At 37.0% G+C, this 15,990-nt stretch overlaps 1 protein-coding gene across 1 annotated transcript in view; it reads right to left on the reverse strand.

The window, feature by feature from the left end:
• dock2 (dedicator of cytokinesis 2) overlaps positions 1-15,990 on the reverse strand; it is a 142,219-nt gene that overhangs the window by 95,394 nt on the left and 30,835 nt on the right. Inside the window, exons 2-16 of the mRNA XM_081611502.1 lie at positions 12,577-12,761; positions 10,926-12,492; positions 9,584-9,667; positions 8,049-8,089; positions 7,883-7,938; positions 7,707-7,803; positions 7,462-7,610; positions 7,092-7,227; positions 5,523-5,680; positions 3,780-3,861; positions 3,467-3,602; positions 2,708-2,783; positions 2,403-2,479; positions 418-668; positions 71-169 (exon numbers count right to left, since the gene is read on the reverse strand). Of these exons, the coding sequence (XP_081467628.1) occupies positions 71-169; positions 418-668; positions 2,403-2,479; positions 2,708-2,783; positions 3,467-3,602; positions 3,780-3,861; positions 5,523-5,680; positions 7,092-7,227; positions 7,462-7,610; positions 7,707-7,803; positions 7,883-7,938; positions 8,049-8,089; positions 9,584-9,667; positions 10,926-10,968 (1,485 nt within the window). The 5' untranslated portion in view covers positions 10,969-12,492; positions 12,577-12,761. The remainder of the gene's footprint in view (positions 1-70; positions 170-417; positions 669-2,402; positions 2,480-2,707; positions 2,784-3,466; positions 3,603-3,779; positions 3,862-5,522; positions 5,681-7,091; positions 7,228-7,461; positions 7,611-7,706; positions 7,804-7,882; positions 7,939-8,048; positions 8,090-9,583; positions 9,668-10,925; positions 12,493-12,576; positions 12,762-15,990) is intronic.

Here is a 15,990-nt window from a genome sequence, read left to right on the forward strand (position 1 = left end):
AGGGACCTAAATAGGTGGCTGGGAGAGCAGTGAGCAACACACACACGCGCGCACACACACGCACACACACCTTAACGGTCTCCATCCAGCGGGGCTGTTTGATCTGGTAGTAGATGACGGACCTGTATTCACTGACCGCTTTATCCCCAGCTCCCAGACAGATGGAGTTCTATGAAAACAGGCCAAGGAAAAATATGTCAGTGTAATGTGTCAGGTTTTATTTTTGCAGCATCTGCCCATTTAAGCCAACGTACATTAGATGGATTGCCATTCTGGGATAAAGACGTCTCTGTTTACTGCTGGCTAATAACACATGACACATAACTCTGCAGCTGCAGCCTCGGCTTCAATCTGCTCCACACACACAAACCGAATCGTTCAGTTCATGTCATGTCCACCAACGTGCGACCTGCTCACCTGTATGACTTTGCCCTCCTCGTCACAGACCCACATGATGACTTCGACGTTTTTCTGTGTCGTCTTGTTGTACTTGTCAAAGTCGCCGCCCTGCAGGGTGAGGTAGATGTCGTTCCGGACGTCTCCTGGCATAATGATCTCCGGGAAGCCCAGCTTGCGTGCTACCACCGTGCTGCGGTCCACCAGGTGGGGGTATTCTTTTCGAATCTGAACTATGTCGCCCACCAGAGCCTTCATGGTGACCCATAATCCTGAAGAGCACAGTTGGAGATGCAGGGAGCTTGTCGTTTAAAATAAATGAGTATTTAATTGAGTACATTGATCATAAAAAAAAAGCCTCAAAATCATTTTGAAATTATGAGACTTAAGCAGAATTAAACTTTTACAAAGTTGTATTTTGATCCTAGCAAAATGTTAATACTCACAAGCTAATATTAAGGATAAAAAATACATTTATTCCATGTTTTGTTTTTAGATGATTACACGGCATTTGAATGGAGTATTGTAAAATTATAATCCAGAGGAGAAAAACGAAGGTCTTCTCTGTGATACTGTCTGCATGTAATCAACTAAATAAAAAATAACTAACATGAACACAGACCCTGTTGATGGTTGCTATGGAACTTAGATTTTTTTTTAGCTGATTAGGAAAAAAATAATGAGAAATTCCACAAAATTAAAGAAAGCAAAACATTTTACTTGTACGCTGGAGTCAACTCAGACTGGTTTAAAATAAACAACTGAGAAAGAACAGTTTTGGTTCTCTCATTGTCAGGCAAATGTGCAGCTTTCTGTATCAAAACGTAGTTTAAAATTATTTCAAAAACAAACTAAGGTTAAGGCATGAGAGCTAAACTATTATTTTACACTTTAACGAGTCCAGAATAAATTGCTATCCCCTCATTTCTTATCTCACCAGGCGGTCCGTACATCTAAGCACATTTTACCTGGGTAAAGACTTAAAACATAAAGAGTGAATGACGTGGATTTTGTGAAGCATCTATAAATTATGGGGGTCACTTTATATGGCCACTGTTTCATATGGTGCATTTCTATTGGAATGAAGAATGTATCTCACAGGTACTTATACTTTGCTTAAGACAAAAATAAGTTAGTTTTCCAGTGACATCAAAGCCTGAGTTAATTTATTATATGTCTGTGATATAATCAAAGTTTGATGTGCACAGGATGAGTAGCTTTTAGATCAACCACTCAGCATGCAAGGGTAAGTGAGTCTTGCTCTTGAATACTGACTGAATCACGAGATTCAGTAATGCTGACATGCGCTCGTTGGTGCAAAGTTTAAGTAGCACTTACATTGATTCTGTAGCGGTGCCATATTGATGCCGTCTGGGGCAAATAATACATATGTGAATAATCAGAGTGCTAAAAAAAAAAAAAAAAAATTCTGAAGATTTACAGATGGCATCAGACAAACATTACTAAAAAAATAATAAGGTTGATTTTTTGTAAAAAAAAAAAAAAAAAAAGTAGAGATGGATATTAAGGAATGTGGTATAAAAATGATACACTGCTATGTAAGTATTGTGTGTTAGTGTGCAAATGCATGTGTGATGGCAAATGCATTTTGAAGAGAGAAAGAGAGATTAGAGGCAAGTGATACCAAAACCTGAAATGTGGTGGCCAAAGGTGCTCCCGCTATATCTAGGCTATGCTTGGAGCAAATGGGTACCAGAGGAAGATAAAGCATGAGAGATGTAACATGCAAAGTTACTCTAGAGCGTGACAGTGTCACAAACTAAAGTTGTAAAAGTAGAGCTTAGGAAAAAAGGGAATGGGATTAATTAAAATGAAAGAAAAAAAACAGACTTTGTGTTCTGCTCAAAATAATGTCAGTCAGTGACTGACAGATTTATCTTGCCACAAGCAACAGCAGCACACAGACCTGTGTACGACTTGGCTGCAAACACGCTTCACATGGAAGGGAAAACAGAAAGAAAAAGCCAGTTAGAGCAGAACAGTACCTTGGCCGCCACTGTCTCCTCGCAGTGCTGTCGCTTTGTTCAGCAAGGTGTGGAGAAAGTCATTTTCAGCCACTACCCTGAAACCAAATATACACAAAAGTCATAGAGTTGAATGTACAGAAAAAATCTGTTTTAAATCTTGTGGGTGCTGACAGCCGCAAGAGCACAAAACTGCAACATTTCAGTTCTAACATGAAGGATTCTTTAGGGAAATCCAGAAACAGCTTTTGAGTAGATACTTTATTGGTGGTAGAAATACGACACAGAGGGAAAAAAAGAAGTAGTAATAGTAAAATAGGACGTACGGGAAGAAGGGAATGAAAAATTGCTTCTCCTCGTCGCTTTCGTGCTTCCCTTTGATGATGTCACTGATGTCCATCACTACCAAGAGGAGAAAATAAATGTGTCGCTGATGAGAAAAATCAAAGCAACGCTATGCAGCCATATTTGATATGTGACAGTTTCACCTCGGACAAATAGGGAGCAGTTGAGAAAAACACACTCCCTGACAGCTGCTTTCTTGAGAAATCGTTTGAGGATGTTTAAAAAAACAGCATTGTTACATGGTAATTAAAACAACAACACTTTAGTTATTTTAATCATGCTGCCTGTTCTAATGTCACTTGATCAAAAGACTTTTGCCCCATAAAAAAAAAAAAAAAAAGCTGCAGGTGGTACTGGAAGTCATACTAGCTGACAGAACAGATGCAATAACAGCAGAAAAAGTTATTCTATTATTAAATAGGTTAGAAACATATTGCTGTTTTCTTAAGTATGAGGCTTCATTTTTATGCAAAAAGTTACTAAAATGCCAGTGTATATCCCTGAAGAACAGTCTATTGACTGATCTAGATGCTTGCATATCTCTTACCTCGGTGTTGATGCATTAGTTTGCTAAGCTTATAGTGACACTATCATTATTTGGGGATGCCTACTATACATAAACAGGGGTATTTTCAAGAAATCAAACCACTATTTCATTACTGTTATGATATATGTGGAACACTGGAAACGTCATTTTAGCTTTGGGCCAAAACAAAGTCAACTGTCTCCACTTGAAGTACCTGCCACCCCAAAAGGCCGGCGGAGGCCCACAGTGCACTTCTTGTTGTTTGTTTCTTTCAAGTCCATCCTGCCCACTCTCACTATCTGACAGATCAGATAAATCTTCTCCCTGCTCAGGTCTTTGTTCCCCAAGTCCTGGTGGACAAAGACAGAGAACAAGTAAGCAGAAGAACCTCTCTGGGAAAAGCCAGAGAGAAAAATGAGACAACAATCTAACCCTCTGACAGGTAACAAGTTCATTCATTGTCGTGTTGTGCAGTGTTCTCGCCAAGCTGAGAAACGGTCTAACAGTGCCCTCCGGTGGCCACTTACTGTGAAGACAACCTTCAGATTATTCAGCATCTCGATCTCTTTTGGAAAACCACTGCTGCCCCAGCGAACCAAGTAGTTCTCGCTGCAAAAAGTACGAAAAAACATTAGGTCCACATAAAACCTGCATCAACGTTCAGTTATAATTTTACATAAAGAGTAGTAACTATTTTACAGACCTCAAAACACATATGTGCATAATACGGCACATTACAAAAGTATTGACACCCTTTAAGCTTTCTTTTAAACTTTTTCACCAATTTCGATTTTATTCTGTTTTTATATACCTTATGTATTTTTATAAGCCAAAAGAAAGCAATGCTTAGTTATGAAGAAAATAGCTGTTTTATGGTTTAACACTTAAACATATCAAATAAAGGGAAAAAAAAAAAAAATCCTCCATAAAGCCTAAAGGGCATTTTTCTGGCACATAGCGTCATTTTATATTTCAATCAAGAAACTATGTTAGCGCCAGTTATTATGAAAATGCTCCATCTATTTGCATATCTGATGCCTTGAAATTGGCCTGTGTCTTTAGGAATCTTCTATCTTTTACAACGCTCTCTCCCTTCAGCTCAACAATGCTTCTCCAGGGCATCCATTGATCCCGTTTACATGGAGTGTTCTAGTTTGCTTGATAAGATCAGCAGAAGCTCCGTTTGTGTGTTTGCTATTTGCTGCTGCGGCTCGTCTGGTGGAGCTCTAGGTTACCAAATCATGTGTGAGAATGGCACAAAAAAAGAAGAAAAAAAATTTGCAGCTAAAGTTGCACTGAAAGATGCTTCGATACAGTGCTGACTCAGACAAAAGCAGACTTTTCAGAGTTTTTATTGCTTTGAAAAGATTAAAATCAGTGTGATTTTCCTTTCACTTTAAAATCATGCACTGTTGTGACATGATTTTACATGTCTGATTTGACATGTGACATGACATCTATCACGTTGAACCTTCGAAAAAAAATACAGACTTTTGTGTTTGGGATGTGGAAAAGTTCAACAGGTGTGAAAACCTTCACAAGGTAATATATACCAGTTATTTTTTTTTTTTTTTTTCAGACGTGGACAGATAAAAAGTATAAGGATAAAACAAACCAAAGTCAGTGCAAGAATAAAACGTCTTTGACTCAAAGTCAATTGAAAGAAAGACACCAAACCTATTAGATAAAAGGGAACAAAGCCCCTCAACAAATGGTCAGACACTGAAGGAACAATTTCTTAGTAGTTGGTATGTATTGAAAAAGCGATGACTGATTTAGGTCGAACGCAATACTTCCAGCCACTCTGGCTGAGACACAGATATACTCAGCATGACAGTGAGTGACGGGGCTTAACATCAGCTCTGTCGGCTCCATACGGTCCTGCCACTCAGTTTCTGCTGGCCTATAATTTTAATTTCCTTATGACTATTTCTGGCAAATTGTCATAGTTTAGTGTCGCTCAACAACGAAGGAGAAGGGAGGAAGGCAAGGTATTCGAACAAGAATATAAAAAAATGGAAGAAACTGTGTGTAGCTTGCATGAGTGTTCATATCTGCTTTACACAACTAAGATATTGAAGCAAAGATGCAATTTTACTAAAAAATAAAAATAAAAAAAAAACTAAAGAAAAGCATTTAGTATTTATAGAAGAGATGAGTTTCAAATTTACAGCATATTAATTATTGACACCAATCTGATTTGGACAGAAATATTTTCAAAACATTTCATCTTGTAGAAAGCAAAGCTGAGGCAGAACGTCCACTGATACCTGATGATGGTTTGTTTGACTGGGTCATAGAGGGACATGAAAAGCTCAGAGTCTTCCCCAATGCGACACACAAAGTTCCTGACGAAGACGTAGAGGCTGTGGGTGGGGGACGACTGAATTCGTGCCGAGATCCCACTGTGGTCTGTCTGGATATTGGACTGCAGGAGAAACGTAAATATAAATATATGATTACCAATCTGAATTTGAATCTTTTATTGCAGCATTACAATCTTCTGTTACAAATTTTTGAGGAAATATCTCTTCGAGATAGAACAATTCCCAAATATATGTGTTTTACTTGAAGTTATGTGTGCAGTGCTGCTGTTAAAATGTTATAAAATCCCATTTTGACAGCAGCACTCAATCATCTTTTAATACAATTCACAAAGTTGGGGAATCCATAGAGGAATCCATCACTTGGGTCGTTTTCAATTCACACCTGCTGAGACAACCACAGAAAGAAGTTGATGTCTGATGCACCTTCTGTGTTTATTTCATCATAGATTTGGGATAATTCTTCCATTAGCTTCAGTAATTATACACTTTAATTTTGTGATGAGGTGCTTTCCCACCTATTCATACTTTCTTTTGCACCAGAGAACCCTGGCGTTGCAAAAAATTGTTAAATGTGTTTTTGCAAAATGCTCAATCTGACAAAAGCAGACATTTTCTATTAAAGTGTAGCATTTAGTAAACTCCAGCCGTCTATGTTGGTGGCGATGGGATAACAAAACAATTTGTTTCAGCATGTATTCAAAACAAATGGTTTGTATGCAGATAGAGTCTATTTTCTTGTAGCCATTTCGTTAGTTTTAAATTGCTTTTCTTAAACTGCATGTTTTCCTTTCCTTAGCATTCTGAAGAGGAATTTGCTTGTCTGACATTTGAATCCATTTGAAATCATGAATCATGTATTTATTCATAAAAAGGTTCTGAGTTTTTTTTCCCCAGAGTTAAACTTTACTGCTCCAATAAAAGCTTAATTAGTTTTCTTAATTTTAAGGCTTTTACAAAAGTTTATCAAAGGTTCTGATAAGGCTGGCTGACACTGTAGCTCAGAACTGGTTGGCATTAAAGTCGCTGTCATTTGAAATAAATCAGCTGCAGCATTCACGCTTTTTATTTGAGAGAGCGAGAGGAAAATCTCTGAGTAAAAAAAGTCTTATAGTATTATCTTCTTAATTCAATCAGTAGTTAGATCAATGGTGAGATGTAAAATATCTAGATGGAGTGAAACTGAAGTTAATTCAATTTGTAAGCAAGCTGACACTTAATTTATTTAGCTGGCAGATGACTGACATATAAGAAGTATAACTCAATTATTATCTACGGCTTCGAACAGATAGAGTTTCACTGTAGCGCCTTTCTCACGCAAAAATAAGGACAACAGGGATTAAATGATAAAACGGCAATTGAATCCAAGTATATAATCCAGTTTTATATTCGTAAAAATCACCTCATTTAAAAAAAAAGGATCTTTTATAAACGATAGGACATAAAACTAATCCCATTAGTGTCACAGCTTTTAAACCCTTCGTGTTGCCTCCCCCTTCACATTCTGTCCTCTACCTGCTCTTCTTTGATGCGTTCATTGATTTTGGTTGTGGCCTCCTCGTGCGCTCTGAAGAGGCTGATGACGTTAGCCTGCTCAGGGTCCAAGATGTTCCCGTCCTCGTCTCGAACAACCAGGTCCAGCTCAAGGATCCTTCGTCGAAAAAAAAAAGGAAAAGCAGGGTTGATGGAATTAGAAGGAAGGTGAAGAAAGTAAATACATTTTACAAAAGGAAGGCAATTAGTTGAAGAGAAAATGGATGCGCATGAAGAGAGAATAATTAGGAGATAAGACCAAAAGATGAACAGACACTTTTTTTTTTTACAGTTTTTGTGAAAGCTGGGAGAAAACACAAGTTAACAACAACAATTAACAGTGTAGACGCACTTGTTGCCGTAATCAATCTTAGAAGTAACTTTTTGCTTGAGCTCCTTAAATTCGTCGCTGGGCAGAGTCCCAGATAGGAGCTGGGAACGCCACTCCATCAAGTCCCACATCAGCCTCTGGACCTGTTTCACACGTCCATGCTTGTTGCTCTAAAAACACAGACAGGGGGGGAAAAAAAGTGGTGTTAAAACTAAACAGAGACAAGTAAACTTTCACGAACACAACTGTAAAAGTTTGGTTTGTACCACAAACAGCTGCTTCCATATGGTGCCCCACTCTCTCAGTGTGGTGGTCACCTCTTTCACCAAAGGCATCTCAGCAGATGTCACAATTTCCTCATCTCTAAAGTTGCACAAACATAGGCACATTAGACACATTAAACTTCTCTAACTTTAACATATGGTCTGTCAGATCCACCCACCCTCGTTTATCAATGCTGACCTCCTTCAGATGGATAAAACTTGAAGGAAAAACTCCCTGGAGTGGGAGATATGAGACAGACACACACAAGAAGGAAGTCAGTGAAAGTTCTCAACGTCAACAATTGTGTTATTGTAAATTATGCAGCTAAGATGCACAACTCTTACCTTTTGGGCTTTGTTTCTGGTCAGGTATCCTCTGTACCACCCTGAAAGACAATTGAAATGTCATCATAAAACTGCATGAAAAAAAGCAATATATAGAGTGTTCACAGTTACATCTTTTTTTTCTTTTTTTTTCTTTTCGAAATTGTAGCACAATAAGAACATGAAAGCAGCCATTCCCACTGTGGTTTCCTAGTAGTTAGATGTTTGAGAGTTCTGGTTATTTTGCTCCTTTACCTTTTTATATATTTGTAGTTTTGGTAATTTTGTGTCAAAATTTTTGGGGGAAGTAAATGAAGCCATATCCTCAGAAACATTTTGCCCCAACCATGTGTTATTTTGTACCTTCAGCAGGAAAACACTCAATACTGAGTTGAAATACGGTGCAATTTAAAAAAATATATACAATAAAATGTAAATATAGATGAGAATTTTATGACTGTTTATGTCTGTAATTTATTTAAAAAAATACTTGACTATCACGCAGAACTACAGACACTACAGAAATGTGAGAGGACAGAAATAGCAACTAGTGAGTATAAAATAGGGGAATAAATTAAGAACGCGGCAAATTGATGCAAAGTAAATATTTGTTTAGGACAAAAATAATTTGTTTTCTGCTCTTACAAAGTAATATGATGCAAACCTTAGAAATTCTTGAAAGATGCATTTAAGCACCGTTCATAAATTAAATAATCTGTGCTCCAATTTTTCATAAAAAAAAAATCTTCATCAAGGAACATCGCAAAATTGTTTTACAACTACTAAAGAAAATCCATGACTAGTAGATGCTTCCAACAGGTTTAATATGATGCAACTGACCAGAACATCAGTCTTTTGTAAAGTGACTACTAATCAAAATCATCACATTACCAAAACGTTGAATCATAGTGTTGCTTTTTTTTTTATCTGGGAAAAGGCATTTTAATTGATAATATCATAATGATCATTACGGACTGCTGTACCATCAAAGTTCAGAACACATCAGAAGCTTCTGATCTATATCACTAAGTCTAGTGGATGTAATTAAATAACACAGAATCCTCCTGACTTTCATTTATCTCATCAATATGTCCTGTGTGCTTTTTAACATCTATCCTATTGATGTCTTCCTGTATGTAATCAGACTAAGTGTTAAATAACTGTATTACTCTGCATTCAAATCTTTAAGGGTCCTAATTAAACGGAATCCACAAAGTGAAAGAAACTTCACATTTTAACCTGTTGTTTGAACATGACATGCCATGTTGGTATCGACTGCATGTGTGTTGTGACATTTGCTTTTTATTGCAAATAAATATTTTAGTTTTATCCCAACTTACAAACTTAAGGTGTTAAAAAGGAACAAACATGCTTTAGACCAGGGGTGCCTAAATCCAGTCCTGGAGAGTTACATGTTGAAAGATGCTAAATCTCAAGGGCTGGAGTTGGACACGACTGCTTTAGAGCAATATTTTTTTATTATTAATTAATAGTTTTAACAGGCAATAAAAAAGTACGACATGACTGGACACAGGAGCAGTAGTAACAGCACTCACCTTCACAGACCTCCTGGATGTGCACCGTGTCTCCTACTTCCAGGGACAGTTGCTTCTCCCCTTTGCCAACAAAGTTCCACTTAACTAAAAACAAAATAATTATAGTCATGAATGGTAATGTTGTCCGAAGAAGTGAAATACCAAATTGCCCAAAGGAGAAACATTTAGTTGCAGTCCAGTTCAATTCCACAACAAGAGCATCCTCTGGTACGCTACAAGAAAAATAACTTCACTTCATGTTCAGTTACATAGAATAAATAAAATAAATGTAATTAATTCCAATACAATGCAGTCATGTCCGATTCAGATCCAGTCTTTGTAAGCAACTGCTCAACATGTGTTTGAGGATGTGCAAGACTAAAACATGCTAATATGCAGAGCATTAGCATTAGCTTCCCTCCCACAGATAACAGGCTGTGTATGATGTATTTTACTATAATCTAAGCTGTGTACTATTAAAATATGCTAGCTCTGTGTTGAAACATATGGTCAGCATTCCTCTAACATTAACTTTCGATGCACATTTAAGCTTTTAAAACTTTAAATTTGTATAAACTTCCTTCCGTATAGCACCACTTCCTGTGTTCTAGACTCTCAAACAAAGCACATCAACTTTTTTCTTTTTTTGTACAAAACATTTAATGCCGAATCAACCCGACTTTCAAAGCTTTCCGTCATCCAGTGTTACTTTCATTGTTAGTATTGGGCTAAAAGGTGCACTACGGGGTTGGTGAAATGTTTAACTGTCTCCTAACAGGACTGAAATACTATTAATTAATACATCAAAGTAATGGCAGCAAAAAGATTTTCATTTTCAGTCATTTCAGTCCAGATGGGAGGTCAAAAAATCTGTGTCCTTGACATGTTTTTGGCTGCATTGCATATCTAATGGAAACATACTGTGATAAGAGCCGCCATATTAAACCACACGCCTAATACAGACTGTACTGAAGTCGTGTTTGCTGTCTTCCTTCAAGCTACAACTACAATTCACCAGCATTCATTTTTTTCTATTGCATCTGTGTGCCAAGTATAAGATTTTTTTTCTCAAAAGCATTGCCCTTCTGCTGCAACTCCGTTTACGTTTCCTTGGAGGTCGATGTTGTACGTTATGCAAGTTGTCAAATCTTAAGGTTAGAGTTGAATAGGATGTTGAACTCTGACGACCTCTAAAGCATTTAGCACCAACACACCCACTATACAGAAATGTATTTGTTTTCTTTGGATAGACAATGCGGTTTTAAGTAAAACAATAAGTCTGTACATCAAAATGTACCTGCAAAGTTCATGCACACACACATAGACACAGAAACTTCAAATTGAGGACCTTATTTTGACTTACCTACACCATACCGCTCTGTAGTAGTCCTTGTCCAAGGAGCCATGATTTCATGTAGTCTGCTCTACAAGAACCACTTTCACAAATGTTGCTTGATTCTATTCCTTTTTTATCTCTCTTCTAAACTTCTCTCTTTCACATTTTTTGTAGTTTAACTGAAAGCAGCAGGCCCTACCCCTTTAGCCTTTCTTCCTCTTCTGTCTCTTCTCGCTTCCTGCCTCTGAGCGGTTAAGAGGAAGTGGTAGAATACAAGGTGGAGTCACACCCAGGTTTATGCAGTGCCTCCAGATAGCTAATTTAGACTGACTGTAACATCATCAACCAGACTCAGTCACCAAAGAGTTAAAAATAGCATTGATGTCAACTGTATTCAAAGATAAACAGTGTCAGTGCAGGTTATCCTGAAAGAGCATATTCAGTTCAGCCCAATTCAATTTTTTTTTTTTATTTAAGCATTACAATAAACATATGTAACCTCAATTAATCGTACAATACAAGTAGATCCAGCTCATATTCAGAAGTACAGATTGAAGTTTGCATAAACTAAACAAAAAGCATATCTATTCCTTTACAGGAGAAGTTAGTGCTATAAAATTCTTTCTTTTTGCTAAATGCCAGAATAATGACAGATTTTCTGAAGTATTTTACAACAGTCTTCAAAAAGCAGATGCAAATCTCTGGATGTTTCCGAAGGCGACAACTCAAACGTACTCTTTCCATGTGTAGCATTCAAGATATCAGGTAGAGACTTGTGAAACAATTCTCTTTCGTCCCTTACCGATACTTTCCAGATGCCTAATGGTGACGCTGATTTGTTTAAGCAATTATAAACAAAATGAAAAAATCCAGCCATCCTCAGGATTCCAGAGATGAAAGGGTTTAGGTGTGAAATGTATGCATCAAACCCAGAAAAAAAGCAAAAGGCCTTTGAAGATGTTGACTACAGGTGATGAAACACAGTGAAATGACTCCTACATCAGTCTGGGACAAAAATAACCCTAGAGAGGAAGAAACCTCACTGGGGTTGCTTATACAGCAAAAGCGCTTATAAAAAGGATAGATTACGGTTTTTACATGTTTGCAGGGTGTTTGGTGACTGCGGTCTTAGGAAACCAAAACAGATTGACCATTAATACATTCAGAGGAAAAAGGGGAAGATTGCCAGCTTTGAGAAAAAAAATCACCATACAGCTGTGAAGCATGGGGAAGTGAAGCGTCATGTTTTGGGGGGTGTTTGGCTGCAACTGGTGCACTTCAGTAAATGCATGGCATCATAAGGACAGAACATTATGTGGACATGTTGACATCTGACTAACTTTAACTTCCCAGCTGATATCAAGTGCAAATGGGTCTTCTAAATGGACAATGACCCTAAACAACCAAATGAATTGCAATTTGCAAAGAGGATGAGGCGTGTGCAAGAACTGAGAGGTACACTATGTTATGTTTAAAACTCTAGACTCCTGTGCAAACAACAAGTACAGACAACAGGAGGTGATTTAAGAGTTTATCTCAAAATATGTTCAAGGATATGACTCTTTTGGGTTTGGCATCAGATTCCAGGATGGCACTGGCAGGAGAGGTATGAGATTAATATTTATTGATATTAAAATAGTTGGATAATGATCAGAAGTGAATAGAAACAGTGTCTTACTGGTGATGAGGAGTTGGATGCTCAAGGTGGAGGTGAGTTTACCCACAGAGACTGAGGTTGGTGGGAGATTGGTTTATGGTGGAGTGTAATGTTTGTCTTCCAGGTTGGCGCTGAGTTGCATTGACACATTGGAGGGTGGACAGGCAGGTGAGTGAAGCGAGGGAAGTGTCAGGAAAACAGAAAATCTGTCACCAAGAGAGTAAAAAGAAAAAGATTGAAGGAACTGAACAGAATACCTCCACACAAACCCTCGAAGCAAGGAACCACGCTAGAGAAACTCAGACAACTGACATCTAAAGGAGAACCTATGTTTTATTTTTTATTTTTAGGGCTGAAACAATTTCTCGAACGATTTGAGCACCTTGATTATTAAAATTCCACGAGGAAAATTTTTCTGACTCGAAGCTTTGTTAAATTATGTTTCATTATGTACCGTGTTCCGGCCGGATCATTATTTGTGGTGGCCAGCCCTCTTGCTTCCGCCTATGAGTTGTTGTGACGTGCTAGCAGCAGGGTGTTGCACTGTGCGGTGTTTTGTGAGGGTTTGGGGGAGAAATAAGGATTGTTGAATTTTGCGATGCGGTGGTTGGACAATGACAGCGTTTGTGGCGTCGGAATCGCGTGGTCACTGTTTTGGAGCGAACGGTAGGAATAGTGCTGAGAAAGAGAGAGAGAGAGAGAGAGAGAGAGAGAGAGAGAGAGAGAGAGAGAGAGAGAGATCCGATTCCTCAGATAATCGTAAAAATATTTTATAGAGTACTCAATTACTAAAATATTCTTTTACAACAGTTCTAATTTTTTTTTTTATTGTTGAGGGGAAAAACTAGGGAACTGGACATGAACTTTGAGACGCAAAACCTCAGGAAGAATAGGAACATGATTACCATGTTTAGCTCATGTGAGCTAAATAACTTGGGTCCTTCTGATGAGTGTTGATGAGTTTCAGCTGTGGAGGCTGAACCTGCCATTCACACCGTGGAATGAGAGGAGACACACACACATGCACACACACCAAACTGCGAACAGTTCTCTAGATAAGACACAAAACTAACTCACACTAATTCTGTCAGCAGGAGAAAAAAAAGTCTACATTCCAGCAAAACTCTTAATATTTTGTTGAAGAAAATCCAAAAATGTTTAACCCAGGAAATACATCTTGAAAAGGAGCCAAGTATTAGACAATTCTTATTTTAAATAAAATAATAAATCATTCTTAAATTTCTCTCTCAATGCTTAAGTAGTGAATCAATATTAATATATTTTTTAATCTCAACTAATCTAAAAATAGAAAGAAAAAAACTGACTTAATGTCAGGCAGTTGAATATCTTTTAACATTCTGAAGACATTGGTTGAATATTGACCAGTGGCCTAAAAAAGGAACAGCATTTGTTAGTGCAATTGGTAAAATCATGAGAGACTTTCACTAAAAAGTCTTGCTGCAATGGGTACAGCTGTTTAAGAATCTGAAAATGAAATACACGTCTGTTTTTTCACACAAGACAATGGCCTCTAACAGCCAAAATATAACCTCTTTAATTGGTTTTAGAGAAAGAAAGTAAAACCTTTAGAATAGCCTGGTCAATCATATGACTTGTATACAATTGTTACTGAAAAGAAAATATAAATACATCAAAGGGCCTTGAGGACCTTTAAGATTTGAGGAAAGCTTGTGTTACCATGGACACACGGTTTGAATTGAATGTCATCGGCCTGAATAAAAATCTTTAGACTGAGCTACTTTTCCTTTTTGAGAATATTTCTTTTTTATGATAGATGTGTACGTAAAATTATTACAAAATGAACTTTCATTAATGAGTAAAACAGATCTGTAAGTTTATGTCATCAGAAAAACAACTGACTCCAAACCTTAATAGTATTATTTAGTTACATCCAAATGGCCCATACTCATTTTTTTTTTTTTTAAATATGCAACCTTTTCACAGAATAACATTTAGATGTTCCCTTCCTACAAACAATTTGTTTCCCTTTGTCTGCCACAGCACTTTACTAGTCTTTTGATGCACATTTAATTTTATTCAAAGTCTCGATTGTACATTTGAATAGGTTTAACCAAAAAAAATTAAAATACTAGCTTACATATGAGGAAAAAAACACCTTCAAGTTTGAATTTCTAAGTAATGATGACTGGAAATGCATAAGCTTTAACTATTAGTAACCCCGTCCACAGCACGCTGTCGTCATTTAAGATTTATGCACGGAGGCGTCTCTTCAGCATGAAGAACCATTTCTAAAGTAAGATTCAGTTTCTATGCTTAGATAGCAATTTCTTTGGCAGCAAGGATCTAAGATGAAAGTTTAGCTTGGTTCTAATTTTGCTTGTTGTGGGAAATATTTATGAAGCTCAAATAGATTTCTGAGATTTCAAAGAAAAGGCTCCTTCATCTAAAATGTATTTTCCTTTGACCCCTTCAGTTCATGTTACCACGGGAACCATCCCATTCAGAGAGCATCCTTTCCACCACGGTTGGCAGCAATTGGTGGTATAGATAAAACCTTTTGGAAATATGACTGGCTCATTCTATTTGACTTATTATGAACAACACCTCTGGATTTAATTAGACTTAAAAGTAAATATTACACTTTTTATATAAAGCAATGAATAGAAACTAAACTGCTTTTTTTTCATAAAATGAAAAAATAAATCTTGAAGAGCTTTCCTTTAAAACCGGCTGGAAGCTATTATTGTCTTTATCTTTCTGCTTGAGGCTTATACTGAAAAGAGGGCAAAAAGAAAACAAATGAAACCATAATCTTAGCCTTTCATTAGGAGCCATCAATCCTTTTTTGCTTTATAAAGTCTTATTATGTTTTTTTTTTTTTTTTTTAACTGCCTAATAAATGTCTTCATAATATTTGGACTTGTTGACATTTTGTAATGTTACACCCTCAAACTAAAGCATTTTATTGGGATTTTATGAGAGAGACTAACACAAAGTTGTTCATAAGTATGAATCATCATGCATGTTTTTTCTTTTTCAAAATGTTTCACATTTAAAATTTTGAAGTGTATCATACAATAGAAAGAAGCACACAACTGTCCAATATAAAATTATTAATGGAGTTCATCAATATGTAATTTAACATCAGTTTAAAAAAAATCTGACTGTGCTGTGAATGTGTCAGAGCTTTGTTAGTGAACAAATAACATCATGAAGACCAAGGAACATTACAGATAAAACAGACATAGAGCTGAAAAGAGATTTGAAGCAGGGTTTGGCTTTCAACATCTCAGATAACACTACACAGTCGATTATCAAAAAAAGGAAAAAGAATAGTAGCACTGCACACGGACCAAGACGGTCGTAATCTGCCGGCCAGGTAAGGGGAGCATTGATCACAGGAACATCCACAAAGTCCCAGGTAACTCTAAAGATTCCCTATAGAGATCCACA

This window comes from Poecilia reticulata, chromosome 10 (genome assembly GCF_904066995.2).
Source record: "Poecilia reticulata chromosome 10, P_reticulata-male-v2, whole genome shotgun sequence".
Lineage (NCBI taxonomy): Eukaryota > Metazoa > Chordata > Actinopteri > Cyprinodontiformes > Poeciliidae > Poecilia > Poecilia reticulata.